The 20,986-nt window shown below is 38.4% G+C and overlaps 1 protein-coding gene across 3 annotated transcripts in view; it reads right to left on the reverse strand.

Annotated features, from left to right (window-relative positions):
- The window catches only part of RPGR (retinitis pigmentosa GTPase regulator), a 74,544-nt gene extending 64,766 nt beyond the window's left edge, over positions 1-9,778 (reverse strand). For all 3 annotated transcript variants that reach the window (XM_084870680.1, XM_084870679.1, XM_084870681.1), the window contains exons 1-6: positions 9,576-9,778; positions 7,825-7,950; positions 7,349-7,441; positions 5,825-5,887; positions 3,624-3,782; positions 2,662-2,811 (exon numbers count right to left, since the gene is read on the reverse strand). In XM_084870680.1, the coding sequence (XP_084726806.1) occupies positions 2,662-2,811; positions 3,624-3,782; positions 5,825-5,887; positions 7,349-7,441; positions 7,825-7,950; positions 9,576-9,738 (754 nt within the window). In that variant the 5' untranslated portion in view covers positions 9,739-9,778. The remainder of the gene's footprint in view (positions 1-2,661; positions 2,812-3,623; positions 3,783-5,824; positions 5,888-7,348; positions 7,442-7,824; positions 7,951-9,575) is intronic.
- Positions 9,779-20,986: the final 11,208 nt, after the last annotated feature.

The following is a 20,986-nucleotide window of genomic DNA, read 5'->3' on the forward strand; positions in this document are numbered from 1 at the left end:
ATAAATAATCTAATCTAAAGAATGACACAGAATATATCACCACTGGTGTGAGGAAAGACATAACAGCAAGTCTTGTTGCTTATTAATTGCATGTCTCCAAGAGAAACATGATGGATCACTGACCAAACCCCTGGGAATATGAAGTGTTCTTTATGTCAGTGATTGATAATTTTATTATGTACACCTGAAGCAATGATTTATGCCAGCTTAGCTTCTTAGGGTTGCTTTGCACTAACATCAACATTGATGAAGTACACCCGGTCTATTTTTAAAAATATATATTTTTTATTGTTTTACAGAGAGGAAGGAAGAGAAATAGAGAGCTAGGAACATTGATGAGAGAGAAACATTGATCAGCTGCCTCCTGCACACCCTCTACTGGGGATGTGCCCACAACCAAGGTACATGTCCTTGACCGGAATTGAACGTTGGACCTTTCAGTCCGCAGGCCGACGCTCTATCCATTTAGCATACATTAATCGGTTTAGCATACACCTGGTTTCACTGTTGAAGAACCCGAGTTTTAAATGCTGTGGCTAGTTGCTTGCAGGGTGTGCCTACATGACCAGTGCCTCACAGAAAAGCCCCAGACCCTGAGACTACAGTGGGCTTCCTTGGGCAGAGACATTCCACACATGTCCCTGAAGTTTGCTGCCAAAGAGAAAGCATATCCTGTGCAACCTGGGAAGAAGAAGAACTAAAAAGCCTATGCTGGACCTCTCTAGACTCCACCATTGTTGCTTTTTTTCTGAATCCTTTGTTGTAATAAACCTTAGCCATGAGTTTAACCTGCTCTTGAATCTTGAGAGTCCTTCTAGAAATTCATAGCATTTAGGAAAGTTGTGGGACATCCAATACACATGGTATACACTAGTTAAAACTTGGTCAAACATGAGACTATAATTTAAAAAACTCAGTAAAATACTGTAAATATAGCTATACTGATTTTTTTCACCATTTTAATGATTTAGAAAAACGCTGGCACAGAAGAGGTGCTCAGTAAGTCAGCACCTTTACTCTTTTCCCATGCCTTTTGCCTCTCATATGAAACAAGTTACTAAGTCCAGAAGAGTCTCTTTCCATCTCTGTCTATAAATTCTTCCTGCTCCTCATACCTTTTAAATATATATATATATATATATATATATATATATATATATATATATATATTATTTTTATTGATTTTTTACAGATAGGGGAAGGGAGAGGGATAGAGAGCTAGAAACATCGATGAGAGAGAAACATTCATCAGCTGCCTCCTGCACACCTCCAACTGGGGATGTGCCCGTAACCAAGGTACATGCCCTTGACCGGAATCGAACCTAGGACCTTTCAGTCTACAGACCAATGCTCTATCCGCTGAGCCAAACCGGTTTCGGCTCCTCATACCTTAACATGGGTGAAATGTATGGCATGTGAACTATATCTCAATAAAGCACTTTTTTTTAAAGGCATTAAAACAATTAAACAAAGCAAAAGTTCAATTTAACACATATTGATTAAGATGAACAACTCCACCTCTTCCCCTACTGGCTACAGCAGTTTAGTGATAAAAATGATTCTGGCAGTTTTATTAAAACCCATAAGACAATGCTTTTGCTTGTTTTTCTATTTGTGTTTTTTCCCTTTTTTGTTTTGTTTTATGAACAAAGTGAGCACAGACTATATCAAACCTAGGATCCTAGAATTACTAATAAGTTGGTAGGTAGTATTTCCCCAAGAAACACAATCAATCGGTCATTCATTCACTTACTCCACCATCTGACAATAATTATTGATTATATGTTTGCTCAAGACACAAACTGATCTAGTGATGAAGAATACCAACCAAGTTGGATTTTGCCATCTCTTGGTACCAAGCTACTACCAATTCACTGGTAATTCTAAGGAGCACTGAAATGAGTCAATTGGCACTTTCTAAAACTAAATCTGAGGTGCATGGAACAAGGAGTAAATGTATAAAGCAAAAATCTAGAGGGATGTCTCAGATGGGCCACAAAATTACTTCCTCTAGGTGTTTTACTATTAGAAAAACCATCAATAAGATGGAAAACAAAAATTATAGTGTAGATGCAGACTATAATAGAGCCCAATATTTCAAATATTTTAACTAAGGTAGAAACAGTTGCCACTGAGCCAAGGAAAGGGAGAAATTGATAGGATGCTGAGAAAAGACCCACCAAAGGAAATCATATCCCATACTGACTTCTTTTCTTTTTCATCTAGTCTTTATCCTGTTCCCACAATGAAAGTCTATGCCTTGCTTATTGAAACAATAAAAGCAAACTATCAGTTCAAGGGTAGAATACATCAAAGTACAGAGGCAAGTCAATTCAAGGTAAGTGGCCTACAGGTAAAGTTTTTTTTATGCCAAATGATTCCAAGAAGTTTGAGATAAAAAACTTAGAAGGGTTTCTAACATATACATTTTGTTTTTATAATACACCTAATATTCATGAAAAAGTTAATAAGTCAGAGAGTTTGAAATTATAAACTCTCATTACTGAAATAAATACTATTTTAAAACAGAGCAAAATTATTGCATTACATGGACTACTGTGGCATTATTTCTATGGAACTGTAGGATGCTATATCACTTTATTATTAACTAATAACGTAAAATGGGAGATGATATGATGAATGCAAAATGTTCTGTCTTACTTGTTACAAAAGCTGAATGGTAATATCCACAAGAGATCCAGGCAATAGGTTTCCCAATGGTCACTTCATGAGGAAAATACACATTACATGTATCATTTAAGCCAATCTGCCCTTCAGAATTTTCTCCCCACATAAAAAGTTTTCCATCCTCTATAAAGAAAACACAGGAGGAGAAGTGTTTTTAAAAAGTGGTAGGTCTATAAAGTTACTGTATATTTCCAAAAGCCCATTTTTTAACTTAGAAAAATTATGTATCTTAAAAGTACTCCTAAGACTTTTATACCAGTTAGCTACTTAACAGTTCAATTTCTAGCATAAAATGCCTCTATCCTTTATAATAAAAGACTAATATGCAAATCGACCAAATAGCAGAACGATCGGTCACTATCACACACACTGACCAACAGGGGGCAGACACTCAACACTTAAAACATCCTTCCAGGGGAGGGACTGGGAGGCTGGCTGGCTAGTCAGGGGGAGGGACCTCGGTAGGTTGGCTGGCTGGCCCTAATCAGGGGATCAGGTCTGGCTGGCTGGGGGAGGGACCATCTGGGGGAAGGGACCTCGGAAAGTTGGCTGTTAGCGGGAAGTTGGCTGAGGGAGTGCACTGAACACCAAGGGGCAGGTCCTGCATTGAGCATCTTCCCCCTGGTGGTCAGTGTGTGTCACAGTGACTGGTCAACTGGTCATTTCAGTCATTCTGGTTGTCCAGTCGTAATGATTGCTTAGGTTTTTATATATACAGATTACCTCCAAAATGTATGTTGACATCTAACTCTAAATAAGCATACGATTATAACATATGTCATGGTTTAAAGTTCTATTTTAAATGACTTCTAAAAACATATCATCAATGAAAGAAAATTTAATGGCAATGCTGTCTTCAATTTACTGAGTTGGTTGGTATATTTTGGTCTAAAGGAAAGGGATGTGCCCCAGCTTGAAATGGAAAAAAGTCTTACCAGTTAGTGCAGCTGAAGTGTTAGATCCAGCAGACAACTGCTTAAATTGATGCTGGGATGTAAAAAATTCAATTAGATGAAAAGTGTTTCTATCTTCAGTGTCACCAAGTCCTAGCTGGCCTTCATTATTTCCTCCAACTGCATATACCTTGCCTCCTTCTGAACACAGAAAAGAAAACATTGTATACTATAGTCATCTTTATGAGATAGGCTGGTGTATAGCAGACATTTCCTGTATTAACAGTGAAGAAAATTGAAAGCTGATATTATCCTATAATTTGGTGTACAATTACATTTGTCAAAAATGAAGCAAAATAAGCAAGACTATATACATTTTTGTGAGATCTTAGAAATCATTCCAGAGTCCCAGCAGCATCTAAAATGCATAGAATGTGTGGAATGTATTTTCTTATTCATGCAGCACTTTATTAACTTAGAGCAGGAAAAAGGAAAGTAATTTCCAAATTAGTTTATAATCTAAATCAAACTATGTAAGAAATATATGGTTCATTAATTTTAACTTCCATACCCATTAAAGCTAAGATAATAATAGGTAACAAATAAGTAAAATGATGTAAACCCAAGAGAAATATAATTAAAAACATGAAAAATCTATGTTGTATAATTCTTTTAATTTTATAGCATTATGTTTAGAAGAAAGGACTCCAGAGCCATATTTCCCAGGTGCAAATTCTGGCTTGCCTCTTATCAGCTGTGAGACCTTGGGCAAGCCGTACTTAACCTATCTGAGTCTCCTTTTCCTCATCTGTAAAACAGGAATAATAATAGTGCCTACTTTATAGAGCTGTTATAAAATTTAAATCAGTTAACATTTGTAAAATTCTTAGAAGAGCATTTGGCTCATTATAAGTACTATAAGTATTTGTTAATTACTTTTTTATTTAAACAAGAAGTATATCTTGCCTAAATAATAAACATTGCCAGTAAGCTCTGAAGTAATACATATTTTTGAAACATATTAAAAATTAGTAATATCCATCATAAAATGCACATGAAGTTAAAGCCTGGCTAAACAGGGAAATAGGGCAAAATCAGTTTGAATTGGTAAAAATTAAAAATGAGATATTTTTAAAAATATGAAACAAGACTAGCTTTTAATGGAAGATATTACAAGGCCACATGGAATTGGACCACACAATTTATACATATGGAGTAAACCAGAGTTGGTGAAATGCTTAGCATAGTTCAGAGAACCACATGAGTAAAAAGTTGAATAGTCACCAAAAGTTCTATGAAAAAAGTAAGACTAATACTGCATTTTTAAAGAATATGAGGAAGAGAAAAGACATTACAGCAAGGGAGCAGTCTCAATATGGCAGAGAGGTGGAGGAGAAGCCAAAGTAGTGAAAATATCCTAAAGACAGCTGTGTGGAGGGGAAAGGAGGTAAGAAAAACTGGATGTCCAGAGTCTGAATGTCTAATTGTTCCAGCAGCATTTGTTGAAAAGACTACATTTTCTCAATTGAACTGCCTTGGCATCTTTGTCAAACATTAATTAGGCATATATATGTGCACCTATTTCTGAATTCTATTCTGTTAATCTTTGTCTGTCTTTTGGCCAATAGCACACTCTCTTGATAACTGTAACTTTGTGGTAGGTCTTGAAATCAGGTAGTGCTAGTCCGCCAATTTTCAAAATTTTTTTCAAAATTGTTTTGGCTACTCCAGGTCCTTTGCTTTTTCATATAAACTTAAGACTCAAAACAAAATATAAAACAAGAAGAAGAAAAAAGAACAACAACAAAAAAAGAATCACCTTGTCAACTTCTAGACACACACACACTCACACACAGAGCCTGTTGGGATTTTGATTGGAATTGTGCTGACTCACATCAATAGGGGTTGATGTGAGGTAGGGGGTGGTTCCCACTCACCCTCAGAAAAGAAGAAAGAAGAGCAAGAACAGGAACAACTAGCCCATGAGGTGTGCACATGGTTAAGGAGTTGTTGCCTCTTGATGTAGTCCAAGGAAACAATCTTTTTCTTCAGTCATTACCACTTACCTGCATATTTTCAAAAGTCTAACAAGTATACTAACTACTTACATTTAAAAAAAAAGTCTTAATCTTACTGTTGTTGCCAAGGTATCATTTCTATTAATTTTAGAAACGCACAAATGTACTGGAATGAGATCTCAGTCCTCAAACTGGGCAGGAAGTTATACAGATTGAATACCATACCTGTTGAAACTAGGGTGTGGTTCCGTCCACAGGCAACATGTTTCACCTTTTCAGGTTTTAAAGCTAAAAATATGACAATTAAAATATGAAATGATTATGAAAATGGTAAATAATACAGGTCAAATAGTAAATAAGTAGTAGAACAGAGATTTAAATCTAGGCCTAAGTGCAAGGTCAATGTTCTTAATTACTAAAACAAAAGTTTTCAGAACTATGCCAAAACCGGTTTGGCTCAGTGGATAGAGCATCGGCCTGCGGACTGAAAGGTCCCAGGTTCGATTCCGGTCAAGGGCATGTACCTTGGTTGCGGACACATCCCCAGTAGGGGGTGTGCAAGAGGCAGCTGATCGATGTTTCTCTCTCATCGATGTTTCTAGCTCTCCCTCTCTCTTCCTTTCTGTAAAAAATCAATAAAATATATTTAAAAAAAAGTTTTCAGAACTAGTCATGCATCAAAATAACCAGAGCTCTGAGAAAAATACACAGTTTAGCTCCACCCCGTGAGACTCTGAGTTAGTAGGTCTGAGGTAAGACCAAGGCTTCTATATATTTTTAAACACTCCAAAGGTAAGTAATATATGCTGAGATCCACTGCATTCTGTTATGCTGCCTTTATATCAACGTGATCTTTTAAGTAATCTATCATCACCATCAATCTCACCTTCCACCTCCCTCAAAGAATCACTAAGTCCATTATTTATAGGCATAAACCTCTGTTAAATTCTTCATTTGTTCATTTACACATTCAAGAAACCTTTACAGAACATATATTAAGTGCTTAGAAGATAACTAAGACAGAATCCCTGGTGTCAAAGGATTTCCTGTTAGCTTGTCTATTAGACATTTGAGAGAAAGAGTCATAGGCATTGTGAATACATTCAAGGGTTTAGCAGACTGTGCCCAATAAATATTTTTGACCAATTTAATATACTTTGAAAATCCCATAACACCACCTATAAATGGCATGGATATCATAAATTACATTGTAATTTTGGGCTAAAATTAAAAATATGGCTAGGAAGATAAAGAATGCTACTCTTGACACATCCCAAGGAATCTTCATTGTCATTCAAGTTTAGTTGATGTTCACAGATTATACTTAAACAGAAGCTTTGTATATAACAGCAAATAACTTTGTAAAGGTATTATAGGTCCCCTATTTTCTGGGACAGTTCTGATTTAAAATATTTTGTCATGTTCTTAGAAGAATATTAGTACTAATCAACACCGAATCTTGATGTTTTGTTTAGTATTATACATCTACTCACCAAATGCAGAAGGGAAAAGTGTATTGTATAAAACCAGAAACTACATAAAACCATGATGTCATCAAATCTAACAAATTAAACAAAGCCCAAAATTCTAAAAAACGAAGTTAAATGTAAATAATTTTCAGGTAAATATCAGAAAATAAATAACTAAAGACTTTATTATTTATAATAGCATATTAAAGAACTACACAATTAATATAAAAGTATTTTGGTTTTAAGTTTTTAAAGTGACAAAGAAAAAAAGACCCCAAACCTTTGACACATGTTGGTTTGCAAACCGTTGACTTTGATCCTAATCCTAACTGGCCCCAGTTGTTACTGCCAAACATGTAAAGTTTTTTATTTCCTGGTGGAAAGGAAAGAAGAAATAATAAATTGAAGCATTTTAAACATAAATGTAAGATGAAGTCATCACAAATAAAAATGCTACACTTAAAAGGTGTCATTGTTTTCCATGTTGAAACAGGTTACCTTGTGCATATACATACAGGCAGATTCTGTTTGGTGTAAAGAGTTTCTAAAATTATATGGTAACAAGTTTTTAATATAGATATATTAAAATAGGTTTACTGTAAGAAAGTTACTAAGGGAACTAAATTAAAAAGACTCAATTGATGAATCAACTTGTCAAGTATTATCTGGCAAAGGAAAAACAACAACACTTTCTATATTGTTTTCAATATATTTAAAACACCGGGCATCTATAATATTTAGGATTTTAATACTAACCGGTAATAACAGCAGTATGTTCATCTCCACATGCAAGATATGTAGGTATATCATTTTTGAACCAGAATTTGCTGGGAGTATTTTCAGCAAACTTTGTTTTTCCAAATGTAAACACAGCACCCGAATCTGCAAATATATGACAGTTTCTATTTTATAACTTTTTCTAGTTGGCTGTTACTAAAGTTTTTCCCCCAGTAATTTATTCAGATTCCTTGTCTCGTGATAACTTTGCCTCTGAGATAGCACTGTTTACACCCTCCTTCCTCCACCTTCATTCACTGTTACTTTGTCAGACTTCATTCGAATTTTATTTATGAAATCTACTAAATTCAGAGTGTATATAAATTTAGTGGTATAAAGTAAGACATATACTATCACCAGGAGGGTAGTCCTCAATTACGAATAGCCCTGCTGTCACCAGGTCGACCTACTCCCTCTGGTTAACACCTGTAGCCCTTGACTGAGGGCTTTTGTACACACAGAAACAAGACAATATTGAGTTTCCTCATTAGTATCACCAGGATGCAGGATGTTTGATCCAATACTATTTTTGAGAACAAAAACCCCTACTGGCTACTAATAACCATTTAAATACACATGCACACCCCAAACAGGAGGCCAGATCCAGCTTTGGAGGAAATCTCAAGGATGATCACACATAAATTAATGGGTACCAGAATGGAAAACATAGTGAACATAAATATTTATAATCAATATTAATGCAAAAGAGACTAGACACGTGGAAAACCTTATGAGAACAATTATGAGGCATCTCATTTCTGATAAATGAGAAGTAGTAAGCCAGGTTCTACAACAGGCTCTGGGGTTTCCCTCGAATGAATAATTTAAACTGTCCCCCGCAGCTGTGGCTCCCAGGAAAAGCTCCCTGAAATCTGCACTCTAAGGCAGGGTTTGGTGGCCCTGTTCTAGTGCCCTGTCACTTTGTTTCTTTTCTTGTATCCCTCACTAAACTGTGAACCCCAAGAGGGCAGGGACCTATTAAAGTCAAGAGCATGGCAGAAAACACAATACTTATTAAAGTGAATGCATGATTCTGCTCGAATCCAGTATTTTTGTTGAAACTGTTGGTCGTGAATGATTAGTGGATTACAATATCAGTTCAGTGGGTCATGATGAGTATTTTTAAAGGTATTATAGAAAGTATCTGAGTGTATCCCAAGTGGTTCAAGTACTCTTCCTCATGAAATGTCTATACACTATGTATGTGGTAATGTATGTATTGCCGTCACAATGTCAAATGTATTTTAAGGCTGGGGGGGGGGGGAGTCTTAAAAGAAAATCATCACTCGTTAAGTAAGGACTCCCTACTCACCCCCTTTCTCTAAGCCGTTTTCTCACCCCATTTTACCTCGTGCCCCTCACCGCCTACTCCTTGAGGTACTCAATAAATACTAAGTGGACCCTGGGGACCTCTAAGGAGGTACTTTGGGCAGTTTACAGGGAGGTTAAAAGTTGTTCACTTCGAGAAACTCACAGAAAGCTTCTTTAAAAAGAACAAAACACTCGCCCCCCTTTAGGCGTTGTCCCCCCTCAGACCCTTTTCCACCACCCCGTCCTTTCCTTGCTCCTCAGTCGTTGGGGGCGAGAGGGGGCTCCTACAGCTCAGGCTCCAGTGGGGGACCGCGGCCAGGGACTGTTCCCAGAAGGGGCCGGCCCGGAGGCGGGGCCAAGCCTCCCGCCTCCCGCGGACCCTCCCGCTGGGCCCGCTGCCACTACCAGGAGCGACTCACCGGGCACTACCTCCTCAGGTTCCCCCATGCTGAGGGAGCTGCGGGGAATCCGCGTCTGGGCCGGGAAAATGGCGGGGGCTGTTCGGTTGGGTCTAAGGTAATACCCCAGCCGCGACTCCGGCCGTGGAAGCCCCTCGGGCTTCCATGGCGACACTCTGGGCATCTGAAGCCTCTGCGTTCTAGGAAGTCAACAAACGGCAGCCTAGGGCAACGGAGGAGGAGCTTATGGCGTGAGGGGAGGCGGGGCGAGGGAGGTGGGGCGAGGGAGGCGGGGCGAGGGAGGCGGGGCGAGGGAGGCGGGGCGAGGGGAGGGGAGGCGGGGCGAGGGGAGGCGGGGCGAGGGAGGCGGGGCGAGGGGAGGCGGGGCGAGGGAGGCGGGGCGAGGGGAGGGGAGGCGGGGCGAGGGAGGCGGGGCGAGGGAGGCGGGGCGAGGGGAGGCGGGGCGAGGGGAGGCGGGGCGAGGGGAGGTGGAATTGTTAGGAAGGGAGCAGAGGCTGCGGCAGTTAGTGCGCAGGCTCAGATGCCTCAGCGGCCTGTTGGAAGTACCTGCGCGTGCTCTGCTGGTTCAGAGGGGAGAAGCGACCACACCGCGCAGTGATGCTTGGGAGTGCTCAAGTTGAACTCTGGTAGAGGAGGTTATGGCCCCGCATGGACCCTGGATAGTGTCAATGTAATGAATCACCTGCTCTCACACTAGCTCTGCGACACAGGCAAACATCAACGCACAACTGTAATACTAATAATGGCGGCTATTTCTAACTAAATGAGATAGGCAGTTTGTTAAACATCCTATATCGTGTATTGTGCCAAATCCTGGCATATACTTAATGCTCATGAAATCTTTTTTCTTTTAATCAATCTTTATTGTTCATATTATTACAAAGGTTCATTTCTTTATTAAATAAGTCAGCCCTACTACAACTCCGTATCATAGTTAATGATTCCATTGTTTATGGCTGTGAAGATTATGCAAGGGAGAGCTGGGGAATAATTTAGCCAGTCCAGCTGTATGCTGAATGGCTCCATTGTGTTTTCCAACAGGAGAAGGCTGAGGTGTACAATCTGTGGCATGAACAGGTTCAAGAGATTTCATCATCAGCAGAACATCATTGTTCTAGAATTTGCCTAAAGATGTTATATTTTTCTTCAGTCAAATCTTAGTTTCCTGTGCATTAACACTTGGCCATCTGACCTGGAGAGCATTATACTAAGTGAAATAAATCAACCAGAGAACTACAAGTATCACATGATCTCACTCATATGTGGAATCCAAGTAACAACATAAACTGATGAACAAAATATAAACAGAGGCATGAAAGCATGAACAGACTGTTGAACCTCAGAGGGAAGGCAGGGGCAGGTGGTGGGAAGAGATCAACCAATGAAATTGTATGCATACCCATATACATCACCCAGGGACACAGACAATAGGGTGGAGAGGGACTGGTTGGGGGGTAGGAGTGGGCTGGAAGAGTTAATGGGAAAAGGAGGACATATATAATACTTTCAACAATAAAGATTAAAAATATAATAAAAAAATAAACACTTGGCTATCATAAAACAGGCACAAAAAGCTATCTTTCAGGACTAGAGTTATGTACATGTGGCAGTTGCAGGCATGGGCTCTAGAATTAGACAAAGTTGGATTCAAGGATCCCTGAATTCCTGTGTGTACAGAAGTGTGTTACTGAATTTTTAAAGGGTGTTTGTTTACATTAAAATTTGGAGGGGAAATTAAACTGTCAAATATGTCAGGGTTTGCCAGTCAGCCCCAGCACATGTGGACTTTAATAACTTTCTCAGTAATCACGCCCAAGGTTAAAATGCAAGGTGAACCTTAGGAAAAACAGTTATAAAGGAAGTTAATATTTCAGAAGGCTTTAGGGTCTTATCAAAATTGATGCATCAGTTTTACTTTAACTCTCTTATCTATATAATTATTTCACCACTTTGATTAAATGAAGCTAAAATTGGCATTGATGAAAAGAAAAAGCACAATCAAAGAAGCAGATAAACAAATAAGTGAATGCAAATAACTCTTAATTATACTCAGTAAAGTTAAGGAATAGTTTCAGGTGTCAACATTAGTTTCTCAAATCAGAGGACAGTGTCAGAATGAAAAAAATATCACAGAATGTTCTGAAAATTGTGGTCAATTTCAAAAATTTTAACACTTTTATATGAGTTTGGTTTCAAAGCAACAAAAAATTCTGGGTTGTAAATATGTTCAGAGCCTCTAATGGAAAACTAATTCTTTGCATCCCTTCATATATCTTTATCATTTTTAGAATCTTACTAACACCCTCAAGCTTTCCCAAACTCTAAGAAATAGGTGGGCTTCTAGATATGGAAGCTATTCCTGGAAAGTTTAAAATGCTATACCAATTGCAATTATACTTTTACTTTATATAGCAAAATATAGCAAAAGCTTTTACTTTAAGTTGATCATTTTTTTCCCCTAAACTACATAATATTATTATTTATACTTTGCCCCCTATCTAACCAAAATTACTTGTATTATTTATCCTCTCTATCCAGTGTCCTGCTGCTATGATGCCTGGTGCATAAAAACAAACACCTGATAGTGATATAAAATAACTAATATATGCAGAAGAGATATGAATAGCACATTCATTGCAGAAAAAGCGCTTATGGGTGAAAGAAGAGTCAGTGGTGTTATTAGAAACGAAGATAATCACTATGCATTATTCTCATATAAACTTTGCAAAATGTATTGCTGATGTCTCCAGAGTAATCTTGGATTCAACTGATTAGGGACACCTACTTTAGAAAATGACAATTTTTTTCATGTCCCTCGTTGCTTTGAACCAACAGGATGCAACTATAAATTTTAACTGGTAAAAAAATAGTAGCCATGGTAGCAAAGAGATTTTATGCATTTATAGAGTCCTTTGTATTTTCAAAGCACTTAGCAATCATTAATTATTTTATCTCGCTACCATCTCAAATGAGATAGGTTGCTTAGCATGGCAGGGTTATAGAAGGAAAACAGTAGCAGACAATAAAATATTAGAAACTTTAAAAGTTAGGCAGTTGAAGTACTGTGGGAGAACAAAGTCTCTGGTTTTCCTATCATTTAGGGGGAAAAGAAAAGAGAGAAGAAAACATTATAGGTCCTCATTGAGACACATTTTTTTTCTTTGTTATTTTTGATTAGTTTAGAGCAGTAATTTCCATTTGATGTGCCTCAAGAATTTTTAAAACATGTAATACCTGACTATTTAGTCAGGGGCACACAAAACACACACACACACACACACACACACACACACACACACAGCCCAAACACAAGAAACAAAAAATGACAACAATCAACAAAATAGCCATCCAGTGTGAATGAATCAAAATACCTATTTTTTTTAGTCAGATAGGCAAAAAATATATTTTTTGGTGTGCTTCAGTAATCCTTCTATATAGTAAAGAGGTAATATGCAAATTAACCTCATGCCATCACAAGATGGCTGCTCCCACAGCGGAGGTGGGGTTCCTGTAATGAGTGATCAGCAGGGGCTCCTGAGGCTGTGCCCCTGCCCAGTGAGGCTTAATAAAGACCTCAGGCCATGCCCCCCACCCAGCAGGGCTTGACGGGGGACTGCAGGCTGCACCCCATGCCCCAGTGCTGGGCCAGGGAACCTGAGGCCACACCCCTCATCCCAGGTGGGGGGACCTGAGGCCTATCCCCACCAGGCATGCACCAGGGACCTGAGGCTATGACCCCCCTGGCACCAGGCCAGGGGATTTGAGGCTGCACCCCCCCCCCCCAGCGTGGCTTGATGGGGGATCTGAGGTTGCACCACCCTCTTGGTGGGGCTTGATAGAGGTGGGGCCAGCCTGGTCTGTATCTCACCCAATGGGGCTGGGTCTGGCTGGGTCTGGATCTTGCATGATTTCGAGGCATACATGGGTGGGCAGGGACTTGACTCTGGTTCCCGTGGTGCATCCCAGACTCTGACAGCAGGAAGATTTTCATATACATTTTACTAATTTTCTTTCATCTGTGATACTTCTATTATAGAGAAAGGGTAAATAGCAATATTAAAATATTTCCTCTCATTAATCCCCTTTTAATGTGCATGAATTTTGTGCACAGGGCCACTAGTTAGTTAATGTGTGCCATCAGTTGAAAAAGGTTGAAAATTGCTGGCTTAGAGGACAATGGTAAAAAAAAAAAAAAAAAAAAAAAAAAAAAAAAAAAAAAAAAAAAAAGCAGAGCACCTCAACACTTTTATTTCTGGAAAAGTGTGTATAATAAGCCAACAACAAAGTGCAATGGAGATGGGGACTCTCACTATATGTACTGATGCTAGTAACTAAGAAAAGCTAACATTTATTGAATACTGATCCAGATATTGTATTCATTATTACATTTCATCTTCACAACAAAGCCATGCAATAGAAGCTGCTATAAGAAAAGCCATAAGAGGAAACTGAGGCTTAGAGAGGCTGAGGAATTTGCTCAAAATAAATAGGCCTTCAACCTTAATTAATTGACTCCCTAAATCCTTGGATTAATTTTTGTTACAGGGCTTCTAGGTGATTTGCTTATTTCTTAATGGTAATACACTGGGTAACAACTGAGGATGATCTGGAAACTATTAACTCCTTGTTTTTCTGAAAGAAAAGATGCTGAACTCAGTTGAAGAATTCTGGAGGATAAAATCAATATGTTATGAGTTCCAATCTTCATGACACAGGGTTCAAATAGTCAACAAAGCTTTAGGAAAATGAGCTTGTTTCTCTCTTGTTTTGGGGACACAATTCTCAGTTTATCTTCTGGCTATGCCCATCTCACAGGCCACAGAATTGTTTGCTCTCAGGGGAAAGCCTTAAGAGAAGAAGGCTGGGTTTAGCTAGTAGTTTAAAATGAAGGCAGAATACTTGCTTTAGTAGATGTTGCCTAATAAAGAAATCATGATCAGATCAAGAGGACTTCCCAAGTACTGTTATATCTGGATAGAGGCACTAACTACAAAGATGATTGTTGGTTTCTTTAAGAAGTAGAAATAGGCAGGGAAAGTATTCATCAAGTAATGATTTTAAGGCATCTAGGATATGTGTACTGTGCTCCAGGGTATAATATTGTCATGAAAACAGTCATTGGAATAGTGCTTCTAGACAAGTCCTAGGCAGTAGGAAGCAATGCCAATAGTCTCACAGGTTCCCCACAACATTCAGATTCTAGTTACCTGGCAATCCTAAGAAGCATTAGGGATGATTATTGAGACACTAGTGAACTTTGAACCTCTGTGAGTTCCCTGTTTGCTTAATGCCTGATAACCTTTATGCACAGCTTGGTCTCTGTGCTTCCCAGGGGAGGAATTGGAATCAGCCTATGGGGTAAGAGATGTCTCTAGGATTCTAAGCTGGAGCTTGTGTAAATAAAAGGGCACACAGGAACGATAACCTCACTTTTTGTACCTCATCTGCCTCTGACACAAAGGTTAGATCATTAACCATATTTATTTACACTTTCCTACTTCATCAAGTGTGTATCTCCTAGTCTTGTCTTCTAATGCCAAAATTTACCAGATCACAAATTAAAAAGCACCACGTATGAAATTTCGAGATTTTTGTCCCTTTGAAAAATTCTAGACTCTGCTTAACATAAACAACTGCCAAAGTAAATGATTAACAGAATAGTTACTTCAACAAAATGTGGTTTATGTGACAAGAAAAAAGAGAAATTGTACTTGAATTTGATGATCATCAAGCATTTCATGCTCTAATTCATAATTTTGCTCTTCATGTAGGACCTTGTTTACCTTCTTTACATGTCTCATATGAAAGGGTATGGTAGGAAAAGGGGATCAGAGGGGATCAGAGATAATCTTCACTGATTTCACAATATCCCTGAAGGCTGGCATGTTTAAACAAATACCTAGCAGTGATGTAGCAAGAAAACACCCTAAATCAATATTTTGACAAATCCCCATTATCATCTGTTAATTAAAAAGTAAATTTCGAATTGTCTATAAAGCTGGAGCTCTGTGGGTAACATATATACAAGTGAGGGTTTACTTTATTCTCATAATTCTAGTTTATTTCCTTTTGCCACTTTCTGTGAAGAGCCATGCCATGTAATATATTCTTTATTTAATTAAAAAATATATTTTATTGATTTTTTTACAGAGAGGAAGGGAGAGGGATAGAAAGTTAGAAACATCGATGAGAGAGAATCATCAACTAGCTGCCTCCTGCACACCCCCAACTGGGGATGTGCCTGCAACCAATGTACATGCTCTTGACCGGAATCGAACATGGGACCTTTCAGTCCACAAATCGATGCTCTATCCACTGAGCCAAACCGGTTTCAGCTAATAATACATTCTTACAATTGGACACAGGTTTACAGTTTCTTAAGGGGTCCAGAGACATTAACACAAAACGATTTTGGATTCTTCAACAAGTTGTATATGACCTAGGATATAAAGGGCTCTTAAGCAAAGAGAAATTAGATATCATATGCCACCATAAAAAAAATCTCAACCTGAAACTACACTTTGAACAAATTTAACTCAATATGGATCATAGATCTAGATGGAACTGTAGGGTATAAAACTTTCAGAAGACATAGCAGAAAATCTTTGTGATCTTGGTTAGGCAAAGAGTTCATAGACATAGCATCAGCATTTTAATTCATAAAAAAAGAGTGGTAAATTGAATGTGATCAAAATTTAAAACTTTTGCTCTGCAAAATACACTACCAAGTAAATGAAAAGGCAAATTACAGACTGGGAGAAAATATTTGCAAATTACACATATAATAATGGTCTTTTGCCTAGAATATATAAAGAACTCTCAAAATTAAAAAATAAGAAATAAAAAGCTCAATTAAAAACTAAATCTGGGAGAACCAAGATGGCAGCATAGGTATATGCCAGTATGAGCTACCTCCCTCAACCACATCAAAATTACAACTAAAATACAGAACAACCATCATTCAGAACCACCTGAAAGTTGGCTGAATGGAAGTCCTGTAGCTAAAGAAGAAGAAAGCACACCAAGACTGGTAGGAGACAAAAGGTGCTGAACAGCCTGGTCTGATACCCACATGTGGAATTTTTAATCAGGGGCTATATCTCCAAGACCTCCCATGAGAAGCAAGGAGTCCCAGCAATATGCCACACCCACATCCCAGGGTTCCAGAGCTGGGAAGAGAAGTCCTTAAAACCAGTGGGGATTATGGCTGAGTGACACGGAGGCTGGTGGAGTCCCACATGCTCCTCTTAAAAGGGCCAGCACATGAACTTACACAGTATTGCTTCTCCTGAGCTCCAGCACTGGGCAGTGGCTTTGGGGAAATCCAGCGACATATGGGGAGGAAGTGAAGTGTCTGGTATCAGGGCAGGATTTTGGGGGCAGCTTTATTGCAGGCAGGGATGCTCACAGGGATCATTGTTCCTATGCGGGGAACAATGCAGAACTGTTCTTGCAGAGCTGACTTGCAGCCATGTCTGAATTTCCATCAGTGTGGCCTACACTGTTTGCTCCAGCCTGGTGATTCCCTGAGACTCCATTCCATCCAATTTTCAGGCCTGCCCAAGCTGTTTGCAGCTGTTTTTCCATATGAATGGCCTATCCTGGCTCAGGCTTAAGACTTTCATGAAATTCTCAAACAAGTAGCAGCCAGCACCAGTGTGCCTCGTACTTATCAGTAAGAGGCCCAAGACCCAGCACTAGCATCAGCCTGCCTTGATTCAAAGCTTGTCCTCACCTGGGTACTTCTAAGCCCTGTACAAGTAGCAGCCATCTGCAGATCATTCTGTAGCTCCTTCCTAGTGGCCCAAGGCAGTGGCTGACTTTGCAACTCCCAGGAGGCCCCAGAGCCAGTGCACCCAGTGGACAAGTTCAGACCACACCAAATTACAATTCTACACATCCATAAGTGGCACACTCAAGAGGCAGACTCAGTAAGCATCAAAACCTCATTGAAGCAAGTCCTCTTCTGTATTGATATCTCCTGCACAGAGCTCTCCCACTGTAGTCACAGCTGGTCCTCACAGCCAGTTGTACTTCAGGTCACTTCTTCCCAGTGATGCCAAAAGTAATTAAGGCTCAAATACAACAAGACTGTGCACACAGCCTACACAGGACTACACCTAGAGTGCCCAGCTCAGGTGACAGGGGAGACTGAGCTACTGGGTCTTACAGGACACCTGCTACACAAGGCCACTCTACTAATTACAGGAGACATAGAAGCTCTACCCAATACATAGAAATAAACACAGAGAAGCAGACAAAATGTGGAGACAAAGAAACATGTCGCAAATGAAAGATATGGAAGCAAGCAAACTACTGGATACAGAGTTCAAAACAATAATTATAAGGTTACTCAAAGATCTTAATGAGAGTTTCAAGGGACTTAATGAGAGCTTCAAGAGAATTAATGAGAGCGTCAAGGGATTTTGTGAGACTTTGAAGGATCTTAGTGAGAATGTCAAAGACATGAAAAAGGATCAGTCAGAAATTAAGCATACACTAACTTAAATAAAGAATAATTTATAGGGATTCAACAGTAGAGTAGAGGATTCCAAGAATCAAATAAGTGATTTGGAATGTGAGGAAGAAAAACAAAACAAAAACAAACACCCAACCAGAAGAGAACAAAGGAAAAAGAACCCTAAAATATGTAGATAGTGTAAGGAGTCTCTGGGACAACTCCAAGCATACCAACATTTGCATTATGGGGGTGGGGGACAGTAGAAGAGAGAGAGCAAGATATTGAAAACCTATTCGAAGAAATAATGACATAAAACTTTCCCTATCTGGTGAAAGAAATAGATTTACAAGTCCAGGAATCACAGACAGTCCCAATTAAGAGGAACCCAAAGAGGCCACATCAAGTCACATAATAATTAAAATGCCAAGGGCTAAGGACAAAGAGAGAATATTAAAAGCAGCAAGAGAAAAACAGTTAGTTACCTACAAGGGAGCACAGATGATTTCTCAATAGAAACTTTGCAGGCCAGAAGTGAGTGGCAAGAAATATTCCAAGTGATGAGTAGCAAGGACCTATAATCAAGATTACTTTACACAGCAAAGATCTTGTTTAGAACTGAAGATAAAGAGCTTCACAGACAAGAAAAGCTAAAGGAGTTCATCACCACCAAACCAGTATTACATGAAATGTTGAAGGGTATTCTTTAAGAAGAGGAAGAAGAAGAAATAGACACAAATTATGAACAATAAAGTGGCAATAAATACATATCAACAATTGAATCAAAAAATAAAAATAAATGAACAAGAAATCTAATGAAAAAATAAACCAATGAATAAAATAAAACTAGAGGCATGGAAACATGGAACAGACTGAAGAATATCAGAGGGAGGAGAAAGTTGGGGGATGGAAAGAAATTACCAAAGAACATAAATGCATATATGCATTATGTATGGTCACAGACAATAGGGTGGTAGAAGGGGGCAGTGGGGGGAAAAAGACGGACATCTGTAATACTCTCAACAATAAAGATTTAAAATAAAAAAGAATTTGATTAGGCCTAAAAAATAAAAATAAAAATAATTTGGCCAATGATTTAACAGACACTTCACCAAAGAAGATATATGGATGGCATATAAACACAAAGAAAGATGCTTAAAATTGTTAGCCTATAAGAAAATACAAACTAAAACCACAACTAAAAACTACTACATACCTATATGAATGGCAACTATGAAAAACAATAATTCCAAGTGCTGATAAGGATTCAGAGCAATTGGGAGAACTATAAAATAATATAGCCACTTGGGAAAATATTTTGGCTGTTTCTTCTAAAGGTATACATATACTTACCATATAATCCAGCCTAAAATTAAAAACAACAAAACATATTAAGTATATTAATTTAACCAAAATATATTTTAAAAGGAGATAATGAGAATATTGTTTCCATTTACAGATAAGACTTGCCCAAGGTCATTTAATGAATAAATGATATGTTTTGAACTAGAACTACATCTCTCAAGGACATTATTCTCTATCTGTTGTTACATGAGAAATAAACCTCCCAAAACCTAAGCTAAATTATGTATCAGCATGCATTTGGTTGCAAATTACAAAAACCACAATTCAGAATGACTTAAAGAAAAAGGACATTTATTATTTTACATAACAAGGTGTCCAGTGGTTAGAAGAGTCATGAGGTTAGTTGATTTTGCAACTAAATGATGTAATAAATGACCAAGGTTCCTTTCTTCTTCCACTCTGTCAAACCATAGCTTCATTCTAAGGCTGTTTCTCTTCATGATTACAGTATGGCTACTTGTCTCAGACAGGAATATGTGCTTCCCTGTTCATATCCAGTGAAAGACAGAACACCAGCAACAATCTCACAGAGCTTGTAACTAAAGTATAAATGCTTTGGTTTTGCAGGGACTTAAAGACTTCAGACAGGCAGCTATAAAAAGTACTTATGTAATTAAAAACATTCTGAGCTAAACAGAGCTTCCCACTTCAATAACAGCCATACTAGTATGAGTATGTCTTATTTGTACAGAGCTCAGATTGGCGATAGATCTTTGGCAATAGCCACGTTAAGGCTCTTAGACACTGTACTTCATTTGGTGAGCATATTAAAGTTTCCCAAGCAGTGTAATAGATCATTTATAAAATCTTCAGTTGAAGAGTCAAGGACTCTGAGGATCTTAGAGGAGTCAAGTGACTTAGACAAATTGACCATCAGTTAGTGACCTAGCCAGAGGTCACATTTGATCTTCAAACATCCTTCTCATAATTCTTTCCTTTACATCACATTGATTCTCTCTTCAGTGCTTAGATTTCACTAGGGAGACACAGTAGCAATTTCAAGGAAATATTGCAAGTCCATAATGATGATCACAAGCTCTATATGTCAGGACACTTACATTGTTTTTATCACCCAATTTGGCTATTTGGAATTTTAGACTCAAATGTGATAGCACAAACTTAAAAATCCTGGAGTCTCATTAACTTTTCCATCTCCCTTCTTTCAACATTCAATTAACTGTTCAGATAGGTGAATTCTAATCCCTAAATCTCTCTTGCATCCATCCCCTGCTTTCTATTTCCACAATATATGCTCAGGCCCTTATAATATAGTATCTTCCATCTCTTTGTCTCCATTTTCTCCACAATGTACTTCTTACACAATGGTGCTCTATTAGTGCTTTGAAAACACAATGCAGATAATGACATATCCTTGTCTGCCCCTAAAACTTTATTAATATTTCTTTGACTATAGATTAAATTTGTAACTTCATAATATGGCTTTCTAAGGCCCTCAACAATCTGACTTCAATATTCCTTCTTGAATCTTGAGAAAATCCTCCTTTCTGGATGGAGGTTATAGTCAGTGATGTACTAGAGCCAGTTCACAATGGCTTGCAAGAGCCAGTCTTATACCTCTCTTCTCAAT

This window comes from Pipistrellus hanaki (genome assembly GCF_964339955.1).
Source record: "Pipistrellus hanaki genome assembly, chromosome: X".
In the NCBI taxonomy this organism is placed as follows: domain Eukaryota; kingdom Metazoa; phylum Chordata; class Mammalia; order Chiroptera; family Vespertilionidae; genus Pipistrellus; species Pipistrellus hanaki.